The sequence below is a fragment of the Lupinus angustifolius genome, chromosome LG15 (genome assembly GCF_001865875.1).
Source record: "Lupinus angustifolius cultivar Tanjil chromosome LG15, LupAngTanjil_v1.0, whole genome shotgun sequence".
Lineage (NCBI taxonomy): Eukaryota > Viridiplantae > Streptophyta > Magnoliopsida > Fabales > Fabaceae > Lupinus > Lupinus angustifolius.
The window spans coordinates 795,292-812,171 of NC_032023.1; the positions used below are offsets into that span (position 1 = coordinate 795,292).

Genomic DNA, 16,880 nt, shown 5'->3' on the forward strand with positions numbered 1-16,880 from the left:
TAGCTTCACTTACATTGTGTTAGTTATAACTTATAAGGAAAGAGAAGGCTTTTATTCCAAGGCAAGTATGGAATAAAAGCTACAAAAGATGTTAAACTTAAAGAGAAAAACTACATCATAGTAGGTGTGTGACAACCACAAACATGGCCTATTTTAAAAGTGAAAGGTTTAACTACTACTACATAAATATATTGAAAATGATCACCTAATCTTATCTAAGACAAGTATAAAATAGCAAGGAATATGGGAAATAGGAGCCAAATCCGGGAAATTACGAGTATAATATTTATGCATTGTTAATAGATTTATATACAATCAATACATCATTGAACATTTATTTATATTACTTATATTTAAAAATAAATAATAATTAAATATGGATGATGCAATAACAATGTAAATAAAGTCAGTGTATACATTTTTTCGGGTATATGTGAATGATTGTGGAGCAAGTCAAATCATAGGATGAGCCATAACTCATTTCATCAGCATTTTGTTTTCAAATGCAAGTTGTTGGTTTCAGTTTGATGATGCTCTTTCTTTCTTAAGGTAGATGATTAATAATTATAAAATATAAATAAAAAAACATTAGAAAATATACTAGTCTTAGGAATTACTCTTCAACAACAAGCCAAGACACACTTGGTGTACCCAAAAAAATGAAAAAAACAAAAATTTCATATTGAAAAATTAAATGGATTATCTCTTATTTCATTAAATGTATCATTTCCTAGTACAAAATTTGCCAAGACAAAACACCATCCTTTTCATAATAATAAAAAAAGATAATATATAAAAAAAACTAGCTTCTACCATGGAAAAAACTTCTGGTATTAAATTGGATTTGATAAATAAAATTGTAAAGATATATCATGCAGATAATACCTATGCTGAAGTTCACAATATTTTAAGGGTGAATCAATACTGAACAGAATGAACTGCATCCATGAAGGAAGCTATTCTTGATTGATCCTTCCGGATACCGTCGGATGCGCATATACCGCTACTGACATCCACCCCTTCAGGTTTGAGAGATGATAGAGCCTCAGAAACATTCTCCGGAGTGACCCCTCCTGCTAAGAGCCAACCATATTTGCTTCTAATTTTTGGTAGTTTAAACTTGGCCCAATCGAATGCTTTGCCACTGCAAAGACGTTTCTTGCGTTCTAAGATTTCTTGCGTTCTAAGATTATACGATGCAGAAAAAAAAAATCATATTATTCGAACACCGTTTTACACCGGTGATTGCCATGCAAATAACTTGTGAACACTGATTATTATGTGGTGACCAGAGATATTAATCTATTGATAGTTGTAGGTTTCAGATGGATGTCTCGGTTTCAAATAAATTAATCGATTAATATATCGAGTCGGCATATAATATGTGTTTGCAAGTTATTTGCATGTGGATCATGTTCAACCATCATGTATTTACCTGCCACCCTTTGCACTATCTACCAGAACCCAATCAACCAGAGAACACTCTTCATCAGAAATTGCATTTACAAGGCTCCCATCCCCATTTGCATGAAGAACATATATTACACGGTTTTCCTGAATTAAATATGGAAAAGCTAACCGAGAACTATCTCCATGAAGCTGCATTGGTCAAATGTTATGAATCACACATTTACTTGTTGCAAAATAGAAACATCATGCAAAAAATATAAAAAGGGTGTCTCAATGCACAAGGCACGTACTGAAGTCGGGAGAGGGTAGATGTATACCTGAACAAATTCAAGGTTCGATGCATGAGAAGCTCTTAATATTGTTTCTGTGTCATCATCCACAAATACCCCCACAGGCTCTGCTCCGTAGTCCCTAGCAACTTTTGATATCTCCTTTGCAACAGAAAGTGAAACCGAACGTTTGGAGTTTGGCCACATGATCATTCCAATAAAATTTGCACCAGCTTCAGCTGCCATAGCAGCATCTTTAGCTGATGTAATGCCACACATCTTAACCAAAGGTTGATTCTTTTCAAGCTCTTTTGGTGAGCATGAATCGTTTCTCAACTCGGTAAGTTTGCAGGAAACTTTATACTGTAAGCAGAATCTCGCATTAGAAAAGTGTAGCTTCTCTCCTCTCAAACCTACATAAATCATATGTTAAAACATTTTAAAAGTGGCTCATTTAACATTTATGATCTAGTCCCCTTACATATTCACCGTAAGCAAAGACATAAAATTAAGCCTGCATATGCTAGTTTGGTTTGCCGTAAACTTACATACTCCCATAAATGCTACCGGAAGAATACAATATAGTATATAGCCAGTTAAGAAAGAATCAGATTACCCAAAACTGGCCCTTTGTGGATATTTGCAGCTCTAAGTTGCAAGTAACTTCCGGTGCTTGAACCTGTACCAAAAGAAAGACCATATCTTGCATGGTCAGCAAAAAATGCATGCAGGGTTAGACATAAGTACATGCAGAATTAATTTCCACCTACAATAGTGTGGAAATGCTAGATAGATATATACATTTAAAAATAGTGCACAACAGTCCGTAAACGTTGAGAAACCAAGATTTATAAACAACGAAAGTTTTAGACTAAGAAGCTCTTTCATAGACAAAAAATGATATTTCAAAATTATATACCATGGCCTATGATCACTGGGAAGTACTATTAGAATTGAAGGCTAAGTATGAACCACATTCTAGTGCAGAGTCCAGAGAAGGCACTTCTAATGCATAATGCTATTCCAGCAAGAAATGGAGAAAGCAAATATAGGACACAACATTTAGTCAATGAAAAATCTGAACGCACAAAATCGAGCCCAACTAACCCAATCTGAAATTGTAGTCAGAAAAAGGAGTGTTTAATGAAAATAATATAACAAAATTAGATGAAGCTACAATACTAGATAAATAAATTATCGAGGCATCGGAAGGAACATGGTAAGAAAGGAAGTACTTCTCAATTATGTTATGAATATGATAGCCAAATGCCTGAATTGCTCTCAGAAATTAGAAGTTTAGAATGAGAACCACTCTTAAGCATAGTAATTATATGAAGACGCTCAAATACCAGACAAGCAATAGATTCTGTGAAAAAGAAATGTATTTTCCCCTTGTTGATATTGGAGATGAAGACAATGCCAAGTTGGAATGTTGTTAAGCAAGTTATGAGCTGATGTTATGCACATCAAAGAATCCTTATTGTATTAAAAAAAGTCGTATTTTATCAGGTTCTGCACCAGTTTCCTCCATTCGATCAAAGTGAGAAGGGGCTTCAGGTGAGTGCAGAGCAAATTAAATATTATAGAATTCCATGAAATAACATCGCTCTCTGGTATTAGTTTGAATATCCAACATGCCTTATCCAAATTGCCTTGATTGGAGTACATTATGATCATGGAATTAAAAATGGATAAGTTCCACTCAACTCCTCGCTAGATTACCCATCCATGAATAATGCGCCTGAACTTGGATACCTTTATCAACTGCTTCAAAACGACTTTTCTAACAAATAAACATAAATTTTTGGGCCAATTTCGATGCCCTTCTCAACAGAGGCCTCAAAGTCTTCGAGGACTTGTTCAGGTACTTGGAGTTTTATTTTCATTAGGATATAACATTGATGGTGGTTGAGAAGTGAGAATGGTTTAGGTTATAGAAAGGATTAAGTAGTTGTTCCCTTCTTGCAATTGTCACTGTCTCTATATCCCGTGTTTCCTTTTGTTGGTGTTCCTCTTCGAAGAGTGCAAGCTAATTAGATTTGCAGGGAAGCTTAGTGATTGAAGAGTGGCTATCATTCTAAATTTCTAATTCCATGGAGAGCAACTGAGGCATTTCGGATTTTGGCTATCATAACATAATTCGCAATCACTTTTACCATCACAGTTCCACATCCCTTTCGAAAGCTTCAAAATCTTAAGGTCACAAAAAGTATGTCGGGTTAGACAGAAGCACATGGAGAATTCAATGACAACAATAATAACTTGAACATCTTAGACAGATACATACATTCAGACACATTTAAACAAAATATGTACACCAGCTATAACATAAATGTCGAAATACCGAGAATTTACAAGGAACAAAGTAGAGACTAATAAACTCTTCCAGGGATGTACTTAAAATATAAGGAGAAATATGTCATGCAAACAGAAATTGCCACTGAAAAAACTGTGTATAGTAAAACTCTAGATGAAATTTGATATCTCAAGAAAAACCAGTCAAATAATCTCTAGCAACACAACCTTATGCAATGTATTCAATGCCTTCCTACTTTTTCATTAAGGGTCCGTGTCTATAAGCTTTTTCACAAAAAAGTGATTATTTTGATTTAAAAAAAATCACTTTTGATGCTTGTACATTTTTTTGGGTAAAAAAGATCTGAGATTTAGCTTTCCTGAGAAGCAATATCACTTTCACTAAAATCACTTTTGCTAAAATCACTTTTTTTTTAAGCATAAACAAATGGGCACTAAGCAAGACTCTACAAATAAATTAGATTAATGGGTTTGGTGGATCAATATACAGAATTAAAAAAAAAACAAAGAGATTAACAAATTCTTCAATGAATTGATGAAAGAAGCATGTAAGTAAGAATAATATAGAAAAAGGTGGAAAAAAGTGAAACCTAGAAGCATGTTGAAGAAGGAACACAGCAATGTTATTTCTTCAAACTCAGAGAAATGATTCACTGTGGCGGCTCCACCAGAGCGAGTTTGTGCGCTGCTGTAATGTGTTCTGCGAAGAAGAATAAGAACACGTGAGTTTTCATTTCCTAGCCCTTACCATAATTTGCATTTTTTTCATTTTTGGAGGAAAAAAATGAAAAGCTTCCCAATTTAATATTCATCTATCTATGTCGATGTAAAAAAAAAATACATAATTTGTTTTTAAAAATGAAATTAATAGAAGATGTTTGTTTTTGCAACCGTACTATCAAATCATATAAAAAATATTTAAGATTTTATTTATATGAATAATTGTTTTTTTTAAATGAAAATAATAGCAAACGTTTAGCATTAACTATGGGAGTACATGTTATGTTTTGTGATTTGTGTCACTCCATGTACCATAAATTATGATTAGTTAGAAAAATATTTTATAATTAAATTTTAACTTAAATATAGTTTTGTCAATCAATCATAATATCATAATATGTAGAGTAATACTCATTGTGATATAATAGATGTACACCCCACTTATCTTATACCACATTTTCACTTGAAGCATAATGAAGACATGACACAGGTAGTAGCCTTACAATAAATCCCAAAATATTTTAATTTTTATAGATACATTATTTATGAAAATTGAATTAATAGCAAATATTTGACATTAGATATATAGTGTGATATGGCTTTAAACATGAAAGAAGAGATGATACTAGTTAAAGTTGTATTTAGAGGTGTCAAAATGGGCTATCCGAACGGGTTCGGATTAGCTCACATCGTGTTCGAGCTAAACCGGGCTGTGCTAAAAAGCCTGAATATAATTTATGCATATTCAATTGTAGCTCAAACCCGCCTTAAGCGGGTTGCAGGTTGTGGTAGGTCGGCTCACATAAACTAAATTTTTTTTTTTAAATTTCAACATATTTAATTTATTTAAAAAAATATGTATAATTTGATATTAAAATATAATTTTTTAACATATTTGTTATGCCAATACAACTCCAAACATATTTGTTATGCCAATTGTTATTGTTTTTCCATCATCTTCTTTACATGCGTTTATGGCTTGGATTAAGTTGAACTATGGCACGTTGATCTACTTGTAACCATATTTCTTATGGTTAAATTCTACAATATTAACTTTTTTGTTATTGAAAGTGTAAAGTGTCAAGAATAGCACTAGCTTATCTTAGCCTATGTTTTGATGAAGACAAGGTTGTAATAAAGCTTAAAGATGGTTCAACAATCAACATGTCTTATGCTCATTTGGTCATATTTAGACTAGGATATAAATTGAGTCTATAATCTAAGTAGTCTGAGATGTGTGCCGTAGTAAGTGAGCATATGTAAGGTGAACCTAGATGCTAGTCTCTTAAGCCATCCTAATTGAACTATCATATCCATAAGATACATCATCTAGTTAATTGTATGTTCATGCATATATCATACATGTCATATGTGCATATTAGGCATAATATAATTTGTAGAGCATGTATATATATTGTACATAGCATATGAGAAGTTTGTCTTTTGAAACATATGCATAATTGCTCCAGTTAATCGATTAATGTGGTATCTTAATCGATTAACATAACTGATTTTCTCTTGAATATGTGTTTTCTGTTTTAACTGATTTGTATGTCATTCTGTAAGTCCGTTAATCGATTAAATGATAGTCTTAATCGATTAACGAGTCTGTTTTATGTTATAACTGAAATTTATTTCTGCTGTTGTAACTGCTTAACTGTTTTTACAAGGCTTAAACCACTTATTCTTCATGCTATAAATATGAGGCTCGCTCAGAACTCATTAGCATTCACTCTATTTGTTTAGGGCTGTTTTAGAGAGCATTTGCATAACGTGTTTTACTGTTTTTCTGCAAGAAAGTTGCATATGTGAGAAGAGAGATTATGATGTTTATGTATTAACATGCTTTCTATTTTCTGCATAATTTCATATTCATTTTAATATTGCTCACATGATCATGCATTAGATTTTGCTAGAAAGAAACCATTTGTATTATGATAATTGATTAACTCACTGTTTCATTGATGACTTAACTCATTAGAATAAGGGTTAAGCTTAGAGTCTTTATATTGTAATATTTTAAGCATTTTGTGCTTAGTGTACCTTGATCTTAACGTGTTTTTGTATAGTCTGGATCTGTCTCGTGGTGTAAGATCACCATAGAGATTGAAGTTCTTCGCCAAGGCAGGGAGGTCTTGATTTGAGGATAAGATTCTTGGCTGAGGCTAATTCACGAGAAAGGTTTTCTCAAGAGGCGAAAGGGTAGAGTCAAACCAGGTTTTAGATATCCTAGATATCAAGAATGGAGCATCCCTTGTGCTTGTAAATTGAATTGGTAATTGTATTCTTAATTCAATAATGTGAAAAAAGAAAATCTCCCTGATCCAGAAGGGGAGGCCTGGATGTAGTTTGCAGTGGACCGCAGACGAACCAGGATAAAAATCCTTTTTGCACTGTTCTTTCTTTCATTATTCTTTAACTGATTTCTTGCCATGATACATTGAATCTGTTCTTAAGAAATTGGATATTTGTTTACTGCTATATAGTCAATACTTGTGCGCAAAAATATCTGAAATATATCTGTTCAAGTGTATCTTAATTGTTGTGCAAATTGCCTGCTTAGCCGAATCTATTATGTTCATCAGGATAATCGATTAAACCGTTCTGTTAATCGATTAACTGGGCTATTTTTCCAGCAACTGGGTTTTTGATTAAAAACGGTAAATTTTAAACCGCCAAGCCTATTCAACCCCCTTCTAGGTGTTCCTAGGCCACTGATACCTAACAAGTGGTATCAGAGCTAGTACGACGTGCTAGCTCAACCGCATCCTCGTGATCCTAAGGGAATTGAAATGGGTTCCATCAACCCTTTTGGCGGTGATGGCGCATCCACTAACCGCCCTCCCGTATTCAGTGGCGAGGGTTACGCCTACTAGAAAGTCTGGATGAAAATTTTCATCGAGGCTATTGATTCGGATATTTGGAAATCCGTGATCAATGGTCCTTTCGTACCACTTCACTTAGTGGATGGCGAACCGAAAGAAAAACCAAAAAGCTTATGGACCGATGAGGAGCGCAAAAAGGTCCAGTTCAACCTTCGCGCCAAAAACATCATCACCTCGGTCCTATCCTATGATGAGTTCTTTCGGATCTCTCAATGTCAAAGTGCAAAGGAAATGTGGGACACTTTACAAGTGACTCACGAAGGCACTAGCGAGGTCAAACGTTCCCGGCTAAACGCGCTAACACATGAATACGAATTATTTCGTATGCTACCGAGTGAATCAATCGGCGATATGCAAAAGCGATTCACTCACATTATTAACCATCTTATCGCTCTATATAAGATCTTTACCAGAGGAGAGCTCACTAATAAAGTCTTACGTTGTCTTGACAAGAGATGACAACCTAAAATGGCAGCAATCATTGAGTCCAAGGATATAGACTCCATCCCTTTGGCAACTCTCTTTGGAAAGCTTCAGGAGCATGAGATGGAGCTCGGTCAATTGACAATGAATGAGGAGTACGATCACAAAAGAAGGGAATATCTCTCAAAGCTTCAACATCACAACCCAATGAAGAGATAAACGATGATGACTCTGATTCAGACATTGACGATGAATGACTAAAATTGAGTGTATTTAGTATAACTTAACTTGGGTGTAAACGAATCTTTCCTCATATGTAATATTGTGATAAATGAGAAAAAATAATATGAACCAATGACTTTTATGATCCAATGTAAAAGATAAAAACAAATAAGTTTTTTAAGATATCATGTAACTAATGACTAATGACTAATTTTAACTAATTTTTAATTTTAGCAATTAATGTATAATTGCATGACCCAAATATATTATATTATGCATATATAATAATCAAACAATAATATAACAATTGATATAATAAATTATATGTAACTATAAAGATGAGTTATTTTTTATTTGTGTTGTTGATAGAATGACTGTACCAATCCTATTATTCATATCAATCAAAAGAATTAATATGCTATTAAATTCATTAATATTAACATTGGAATCTTTTCATTTTTTTCCAAAATGAAAAAATGCAAATGATGGCAAGCGTTGAATAATGAGTAAAGTGATGGAAATATAAAATACAATGAGTTTAATATGCATATAAATGATGTAGGAGTTTTTATATTGTTGGTGTATTATATAACATTCATATATTAATTATCATTGAGTTTATTTTATGGGGGAATCTGTTTTAGTTTATAACAAAATACTCTTCCAAATAGTGATTAGGAATAATATATAGATGTGTTTGTTTTTTTTGGTTTCCCACATGTATCCTCGCACTGGAGGCAATCCTGTCCGAGCCGGGCACATCCACAGGTAAGTGGGGCCAACTCTCCCAACGGGCATTTTTTCCATCCACAAGACTCGAACCCGGGTTCTTGCTTAAGGGGAATCAAGCATGTACTACTTGAACCAACGTCCGTTGGTATATAGATGTGTTTGTTTAAGTTGTTAAAAAATATTTTGAGATATAATATTTTCCTAGAAAATATATTCTCATGTTTCAATGATTTCTTATTTTGATGTAATAGCTTTGGAATGTTTCAATATTCCCACATCTAAAAATTGTAACTTCCTATTTCACCCATGTTTCATTCATTAGTTTTCTTTTTATTTGAATTTATATATTATATATGTAATATCAACCTATGTTACTAGGAAGGAATAATACTTGAATATAAACAAACATGATTTTAAGTTATTATCAAGAATTTCAACAAAAATTCCCAAAAAAATATAATGTCAACTAAACATATATTTATTTAAAATCGAGAATGACAATCCTGACAATATTATTCTTGAGAATGAGATTACCAAAATTATAAATCTATACCATGACATAAACATTGTATAAAATGAATTATTTTTATTTATTTATTGACAAAATAAACATTATGTGTACCAATTGATTTAGCTTATTTTGAGCCATCGTCTATCTTAAAATTGCAACAAAAAAAGAAGTGAATTTGGTGAACCACATCCCAACGATAAAGAAAGAAGGCCGTAGTTATAATATATATATAAAATTGTGATACATAAGAAAAATTAATATGAAGCAATGCCTCTTAATTGAATGATCCAAAGTAAAAGATAAAAGCAAATAAATTTTTAAGATATGATGTGAATAATAAATAACTTTTAATATTAATAATTCATGTACAATTGTGCGACCCAAATTTGTTATTATATATTATGCATATATAATAATCAAACAATAATATAATAATGATATAATGCATTATATATAAGTATAAAGGATAAGTTATTTTTTTATTTGTGTGTTGAAAGAATGTTTGTACAATACTACTATTCAGTCAATCAAAAGAATTAATATGCTAACAAATTCATTAATATTAACATTGGAATCCTTTCATTTTTTTTCCAAAATGGAAAAATGCAAATCATGGCAAGTATGAGGAATTTGGATAATGGGTAAATTAAAGTGAAGGACATATAAAATATAATGAGTTTAATATTTGTGTATTAACAATGTAAAAATATTTATATTATTGGCTCAATATCACAACATTTTATCATTAACCTTATTTTATGGGGAGATGCTTTTCACTTTATAACAAAATATTCTTGGGAATAGAGATTAGGAATAATATACAGGTGTTTTGTTTCAAGTTGTAATTGTAAAAAATATTTTCGGGTATAAAACTTTACTAAGGAAAATATATTATCATATTTCAATGCTTTCTTTTTCTCATAGAATAGCTTAAGAATGTTTCATTCTCACATCTAAAAATTGTAACTTCCAATTGCACCCATGTTTCATTCATAGTCTTTTCATTTGGATTTATATATTTTTATATATTATATTTGTAGTATCAACATATGTTAAGATGAAGGGATACTACTTGGATATATCTAGTGTCATTTCCACATCTAAAAATGGTAACTTCGAATTGCACCAATGTTTTATTCCTAGTTTTGTTGTTGGATTTATATAGTTATATATTATATATGTTGATAAGGCATGTTATCTATTTTGTTAATTCCATTCTTGAATATTTTGAGATGTTGTATTCATTCTTCTAATTCCTTGATTACTATTCCACTTGATATGAGTATAAGTAACTAAAAAGACATTTTATATTCTAAATACTTATTAGATGAATGATCCAAATTAAAAGATAAAAGCAAATAACTTTTTTAAGATTCATATCATCAATAACTAATTTTTAATCTTAATAATTCATGTATAATTGTAAGACCTGAATTTATTGTTATATATTATGTATTTATAATAATCAAATAATAATATAATAATGATTTAATACATTATATATAAGTATAAATGATAGGTTATTTTTATTTGTGTTGTTAAATGAATGATTGTACCAATACTGCTATTCATATCAATCAAAAGAATTAATATGCTAACAAATTCATGAATATTAACATTGGAAGCCTTTCATTTTGTTATAAAATGAAAAATGCAAATTATGTAAAGGGTAAGGAATTTGAACAATGAGTAAAGTGATACAATAAGTTTAATATATGTCCACTAAAAAATTAAGAGTTTTTATATTATTAATATATTATACAACATTTATATGTTAACTATCATTGACTCTAAAATAAAAGTTACGAATGATTGAATGACTATAAAACAAACTTTATATTGAAAATGGAAAACTGTCCTAACTTGTCATTCTTACCATATCCATCAAATGAGTTGATAGATGTCTAATATTTTTTTTTCCACATGTATCCTACAGGCACTCCTGTCTGAGCCGAGAACATCTACAGATATGTGGGGTTAACTCTTCCAGTATGTATTTTTTCATTCACAATATTCGAACCCAAGACATTGCTTAAGGGAAATTAAACATATATCACTTGAACCAACACATGTTGGTGTCTCCTATATATTATTGGCTTATTATATATATAAGTGAACCATTCATTCTTTAAGATATCAAAAAATTCAGAAACATATAATATTTTGTTTTCATTTTCCTGTATTTCAAATTATTGGATCATTCAAATGGCTAGACTTGTGTTTAACCATTGTCTTTTGCTTGTCATCTTAGCACTAGTTGCTGTAGGTAAGTATCTTATTCTTTCACTCTTCCTTACATATTCGATGTGAGACTTCACACTTGAATAAACCTAACAGTTATTTTTTATTATAGTGATTTTTAAGACTTTGTATATCATGATAAAAATATTTACCTTCTTTGATTATTTCTTCTTTATCTATTTACAGCATCAGCAGATCGATGGCCACAATGTTCAGTTTCTTTGGGACTTTGCAATCAATTTAAGATAGAATGTGATGTATTTTGTAAAAGATTGCATCCTGATGGTAAAGGTTATTGTTTCTATGATGTATGTTATTGTCATTATTATTGTGGTAATCCACCATCAAGCCCTTAAGGTTTTCATCTCATCATAATAATAAAACTGTAATATTATGCACTTTTAGCGTAAAGATTTATACACATTTATTATATCATTTATCATTTAATTAGATTATTTTTTTGAAGAATTAATGATAATTAAATATGAATGATAGATAATATAGTGACGGTGTATAAAACTTAATTATACACTGTTAGTTCATACAGTTTTTTCTGTAATAATAATAATGTGTCATCACAATTCTAATAAGTTTAAATAATATTGAGCAGCTTGTCATTTTTATTCTTTTCTTTTGCAAAGGTATTATTTTAGAATTAAGATTTCAAGTATAATATATAACTTTCATTTAAAGTTAAAGGAAAAAAAAGCTATAATATCAGAAAGAACACTAAGAGTTAAATATCTATCAATTTTATCTGAACCCGTAAGAAATGCTAGCTACCCTTATTATGCATAGCATAAAAAAATGTGAGGAAAAAGAAAGGAATCTTTTATCTTTATACTAACTAGCATATCAATTAGTACTCGGTGCCTATCGACCTATATTTTTTTATACGTATTATTTTTATGTTACATTTGTTAAAAATAATAATTTAATATAAGAAATGTTATATATTTGGAAGAATAATTTATTTAATATAGAATTGAAGAAGAAATGATAAAAATAAGAAAATGTATGGAAAAATAATTATGTATGTATTGTGAAAAGGAATAAAATTAATATTTGGAATTTTATTATGGTTATTAATGGAAGAATTACAAAACGGTAATTTTGGAATGTGAAAAATTATGCCATAGTAGTCATTTGTAGTTTTGGTTTTATATATACTAGCGTGTTCACATGCACTGTCGTGCCTCTCAACCCGCTTTCCTATCGTTTGTAATGTATAGTTTGTATTTTATAAATTCAAATATAATTTTTTGCTAAATTTACGGTTGAATTTATTCAATTGGTCTAATATTCAATTTTTTAAATACACTTTTAAAATAAGAAGATAATAAGGATAAAATAAGAAAATAATATTGTATGGTTTTTTTGTAGAAATAAAAAGATATTGAGGGCAAAATAGGAAAACACACATTACACCATGATGGGTGGTTATTTTGTGTTTTCCCTTTATTAATAGTATAGAAGTTTATGATGATTATTAATAGAAGAATTACAAAATGGTAAATTTAGAATGTGAAAAGTTATGTTATGATAGTTATTTGTAGTTTTGACTTTATATATAGTATATAGATTTGTAGTTTTGACTTTATATATAATATAAATATATATAGATATATATATTTTAGCATGTGCAATACATGTGGAAATAACCTTTTAATTTGCAAATTAAATTCGTTTGTTTCATAGTAGAAGTAATCTATATGTATATTTTATACAGTGGCATATCTTGATGTAAAATTTAGGATGGACAATAATATTTAATTATATTTTACAAGTTAGATTAATTGAATAAAAAGATTAAAAAAATGTAACATTCATTTAAAGTGTCGCTCTTCGTTCTTTTAAAAACTTAAGCTCGTCCATGATTGAATTAATGGTTAAATATTCAGTTATTTCCTTTCCAATATAAATTATTATGTTATCTATATGAATTTACCTTCTATCTTACTATGTAATTTTATTTGGGTGTCTTCATTGCTTAAAATGATCTTTTTGTAGTAGTTAAACCATAATAGTTAATATGAGATGGATAAATAAATCAAACAAATTAAATAATATGTATTATTTTCCTAATATTATCAAAGTTACTAAGTTCATATATGATTGATAATTTTTTAAACATGAATGATTAATAACATCAACAATAAAATATTAATATTGACATCTCAAGTTAATTTTCTTTTACTCATTTAAATCCGTAGGGTAATATATGTTATCAATATTAAATGATTTATAAAAATTCATTTAATCATTTTGTCAAAAAATATGTGATCTTTATAATATATTTCATAAGTGTAAAATTATTATGAACTCAAATGAAGTAATAATAGTATAAGCAATCAACATTTATACATATAAGAAAACTTGATCTATTATTTATAATTATTAAAGCATCATACAAATTACAAAAGGTAAAAAAAAAATATATATTTGAAAAAAATAAAATAAAAAATGTAACTGGGGACAAAATCTAGGGGGCAATTGCCCCCACCTACCCCCAAGATAATCGGCCATTGATTTTATAGAAGTTTGTGTCTCTCCTTGAGCAATGTTATTAAGTTGGATGAGTATGTTCTGAATTAGATTGCAGATGATATAATTACGATGTGGAAATCTCTTACACTGATAGTATATATTTAAGTATATTATTTGAATTGTCATTTTAGAAGTAATTAAAAATCATAATTGAATGAATAATTAAAAATGATAGTTGAATGAATAATTATAAAGTTATTTAAATTTAGAATTTTATAATTGAAAGAATAATTGATCTGTACATGTTGACTAATATTTATTAACAAAATTATAACATTTTTAAACGGAAATACTTATGAAGTTATAGAAATATTTATATTATGTAATTATGTAATATAGAATCTAATAGGCACTTTTATAAATACCATTATCAATTATCATTTATTGTGGTTCCTTTTGGTAGATTAATAAATCTACTATCTTAATTAATATGGATAGGCTTGATATTTTTACTATCTCCATTTATACTTGGATTTAAGAGGACAATTTTTTTTTTCATAACAAAAAACTCGGTATTAAAAAATTTCAGTGAGCAGAATCATTTATTACTAAATAAGTCATTTAATCTACGATTAGAGGAGACACAATTATCCACAATCTACAATTCATCCAAATTAAATCCTTTCATATCAATCCATTAGAGTTAATAGATTTAAATAAATATATTCCAATAGATAATATTGATAATGGATATATTCAAATCTATCTATTAAATTCAATGAACATCCATGGATATACCATTTGGACGAATATCCAATCCATCCAAAAAACCAAAATTGAAAATGATTTTGTTTGTTTTGGAATTTTATTTAATATTTAAAAAAACTAAATTCAAGCAAATTTATCTATGATTCTCACTCTGACTTTTAATATTTTATTAAATTGATATCAATTACATGACATGTGTATGTAGTTAATATTAAAATTTTATACTTAAGTACATAACATATATAAGTATAAGAACAAATATATGCACTGAGAATGCATGAGTTTTATACACTATCACTGTATCATCCACCATTTATATTTAATCATCATTGACTCGTAAAAAAAATTAATCCAAATGAATGGTGGATGTTGTAGTGATTATGTATATATAAATCTTTACACTCACAGTACATAGTTATCACACTGTATAAGTATTTGTTAAAAACTTTATAATTAGAACCTTAAACTTCACATGCTTGTAGAATATTGAAAAAATATATTTTTCCACAAAAATTCAAAAAATCACTTTTAAAAAAAATTGATTTTTAAAAGTGTTTTATAAATGATTTTAGTACTGTTTTTTTTAAAAGGTGATTTTGAAAAAATTAGTTGAGATAGTTGTTTTAAAAGGTGATTTAGAGATCATTGGGTATTCTGACTCCAATTTTGTTGGATGTCTAGACAACAGACACTCCACCTCTAGATATGTGTTTATATTGGCCGAAAGTGTTATCTCTTGAAAATCTGTAAAACAGATACTTATAGCTCATTCAACCATGGCTGCGAAGTTCATGGCTTGTTTTGAAACATTAGACCATGACATATGGTTGTGGAATTTTGTCACTGACTTACATGTGGTCGATGGTATTGAAAGACTATCGAGAATTTACAGTGACAACAAGTCCACGGTTTTTACTTCAACAACAATAGGAGTTCTACAAAATCAAAATTCATTGACATAAAGTTTCTGGTTGTTAAAGAAAGTGTTCAAAATGGACAAATTTCCATAGAAAATATATGAACAAATTTTATGCTAGCTGATCCATTAACTAAGGGTTTGGTACCTAAAGTCTTTCATGAGCATGTTGCTCATATGGACGTTGTTCCTTAGGGTACCTTAGTTCAGTGAGAGTTATGTTTTATGATTTACTTTGGATGTTATATACAGTTTTTTATGCATAATAAAGTTGATGGTTTATTGTTCCATTTTAAAAATTGTGCATTATAACTATTGTGTTGCAATTAAAGACTTTGGATTGATCTCACTAAAGAATAAAGAAGAACCAGTTGAAAATAGACATATTTGAGATCACATTGTATGAAATTTCCATGTCACTCATCCATATTTGATCTATGTCATTGAGTATATTAATATGATGATCATCGTGGTTGAGTCACGCTTGCATGTGATGAAAGTCACGGTGGTTCCATAGTTGATATATGAGATGGACCAGATTGTATGAAGGAGAAGTCTAAATGTAAATAGCATACGGATGCACGCCTAAAGAACATGTGGTATAATTGTATGAGGAAGATATGAAGTCCAAGTGAGAGATTGTTAGAAATTTATAATTTCTAATTAAGGTGAGCATCATATATTTGATACAATGATATCAACTATTTATTTCAGTGGTTACATTATAAGTGATGTAATTACTAGCACCTCATATATTTCTAAAAGTTGATAACCGATATGAGCTTAATGGGTGGATACCCACTAGGTTAACCTATAGGGGATAATGAGAACCCTACAAGTTAATGCATAAGGAAAGTTATGGTCCCCAACACACCAAATCAAATTCAGTTTTCTCCTCTCCCCATCAGAGTGAAAACACAAGTCCCAAGAGGAATCAGAAATTTGGTTGAGGAAGACCACCATACCAAAATCCATCTTAG

The 16,880-nt window shown here is 29.7% G+C and overlaps 1 protein-coding gene across 1 annotated transcript; it reads right to left on the reverse strand.

Moving 5' to 3' along the window:
* On the reverse strand, positions 797 to 4,729 carry LOC109328706 (N-(5'-phosphoribosyl)anthranilate isomerase 1, chloroplastic-like). Its single transcript, XM_019562290.1, has 5 exons — positions 4,586 to 4,729; positions 2,296 to 2,358; positions 1,728 to 2,092; positions 1,436 to 1,599; positions 797 to 1,144 (listed from the first exon to the last, which is right to left on the reverse strand). Exons 1-5 carry the CDS (start codon positions 4,593 to 4,595, stop codon positions 919 to 921), a joined length of 828 nt encoding a protein of 275 aa, XP_019417835.1. The 5' UTR covers positions 4,596 to 4,729; the 3' UTR covers positions 797 to 918.

Coding starts and splice junctions, on each gene's coding strand:
- LOC109328706 (XM_019562290.1), bottom strand. Junction 1,600..1,727: donor CGAACCTTGAATTTGTTCAG/GTATACATCTAC, acceptor TGACCAATGCAG/CTTCATGGAGATAGTTCTCG. Junction 1,145..1,435: donor GATAGTGCAAAGGGTGGCAG/GTAAATACATGA, acceptor ACGTCTTTGCAG/TGGCAAAGCATTCGATTGGG.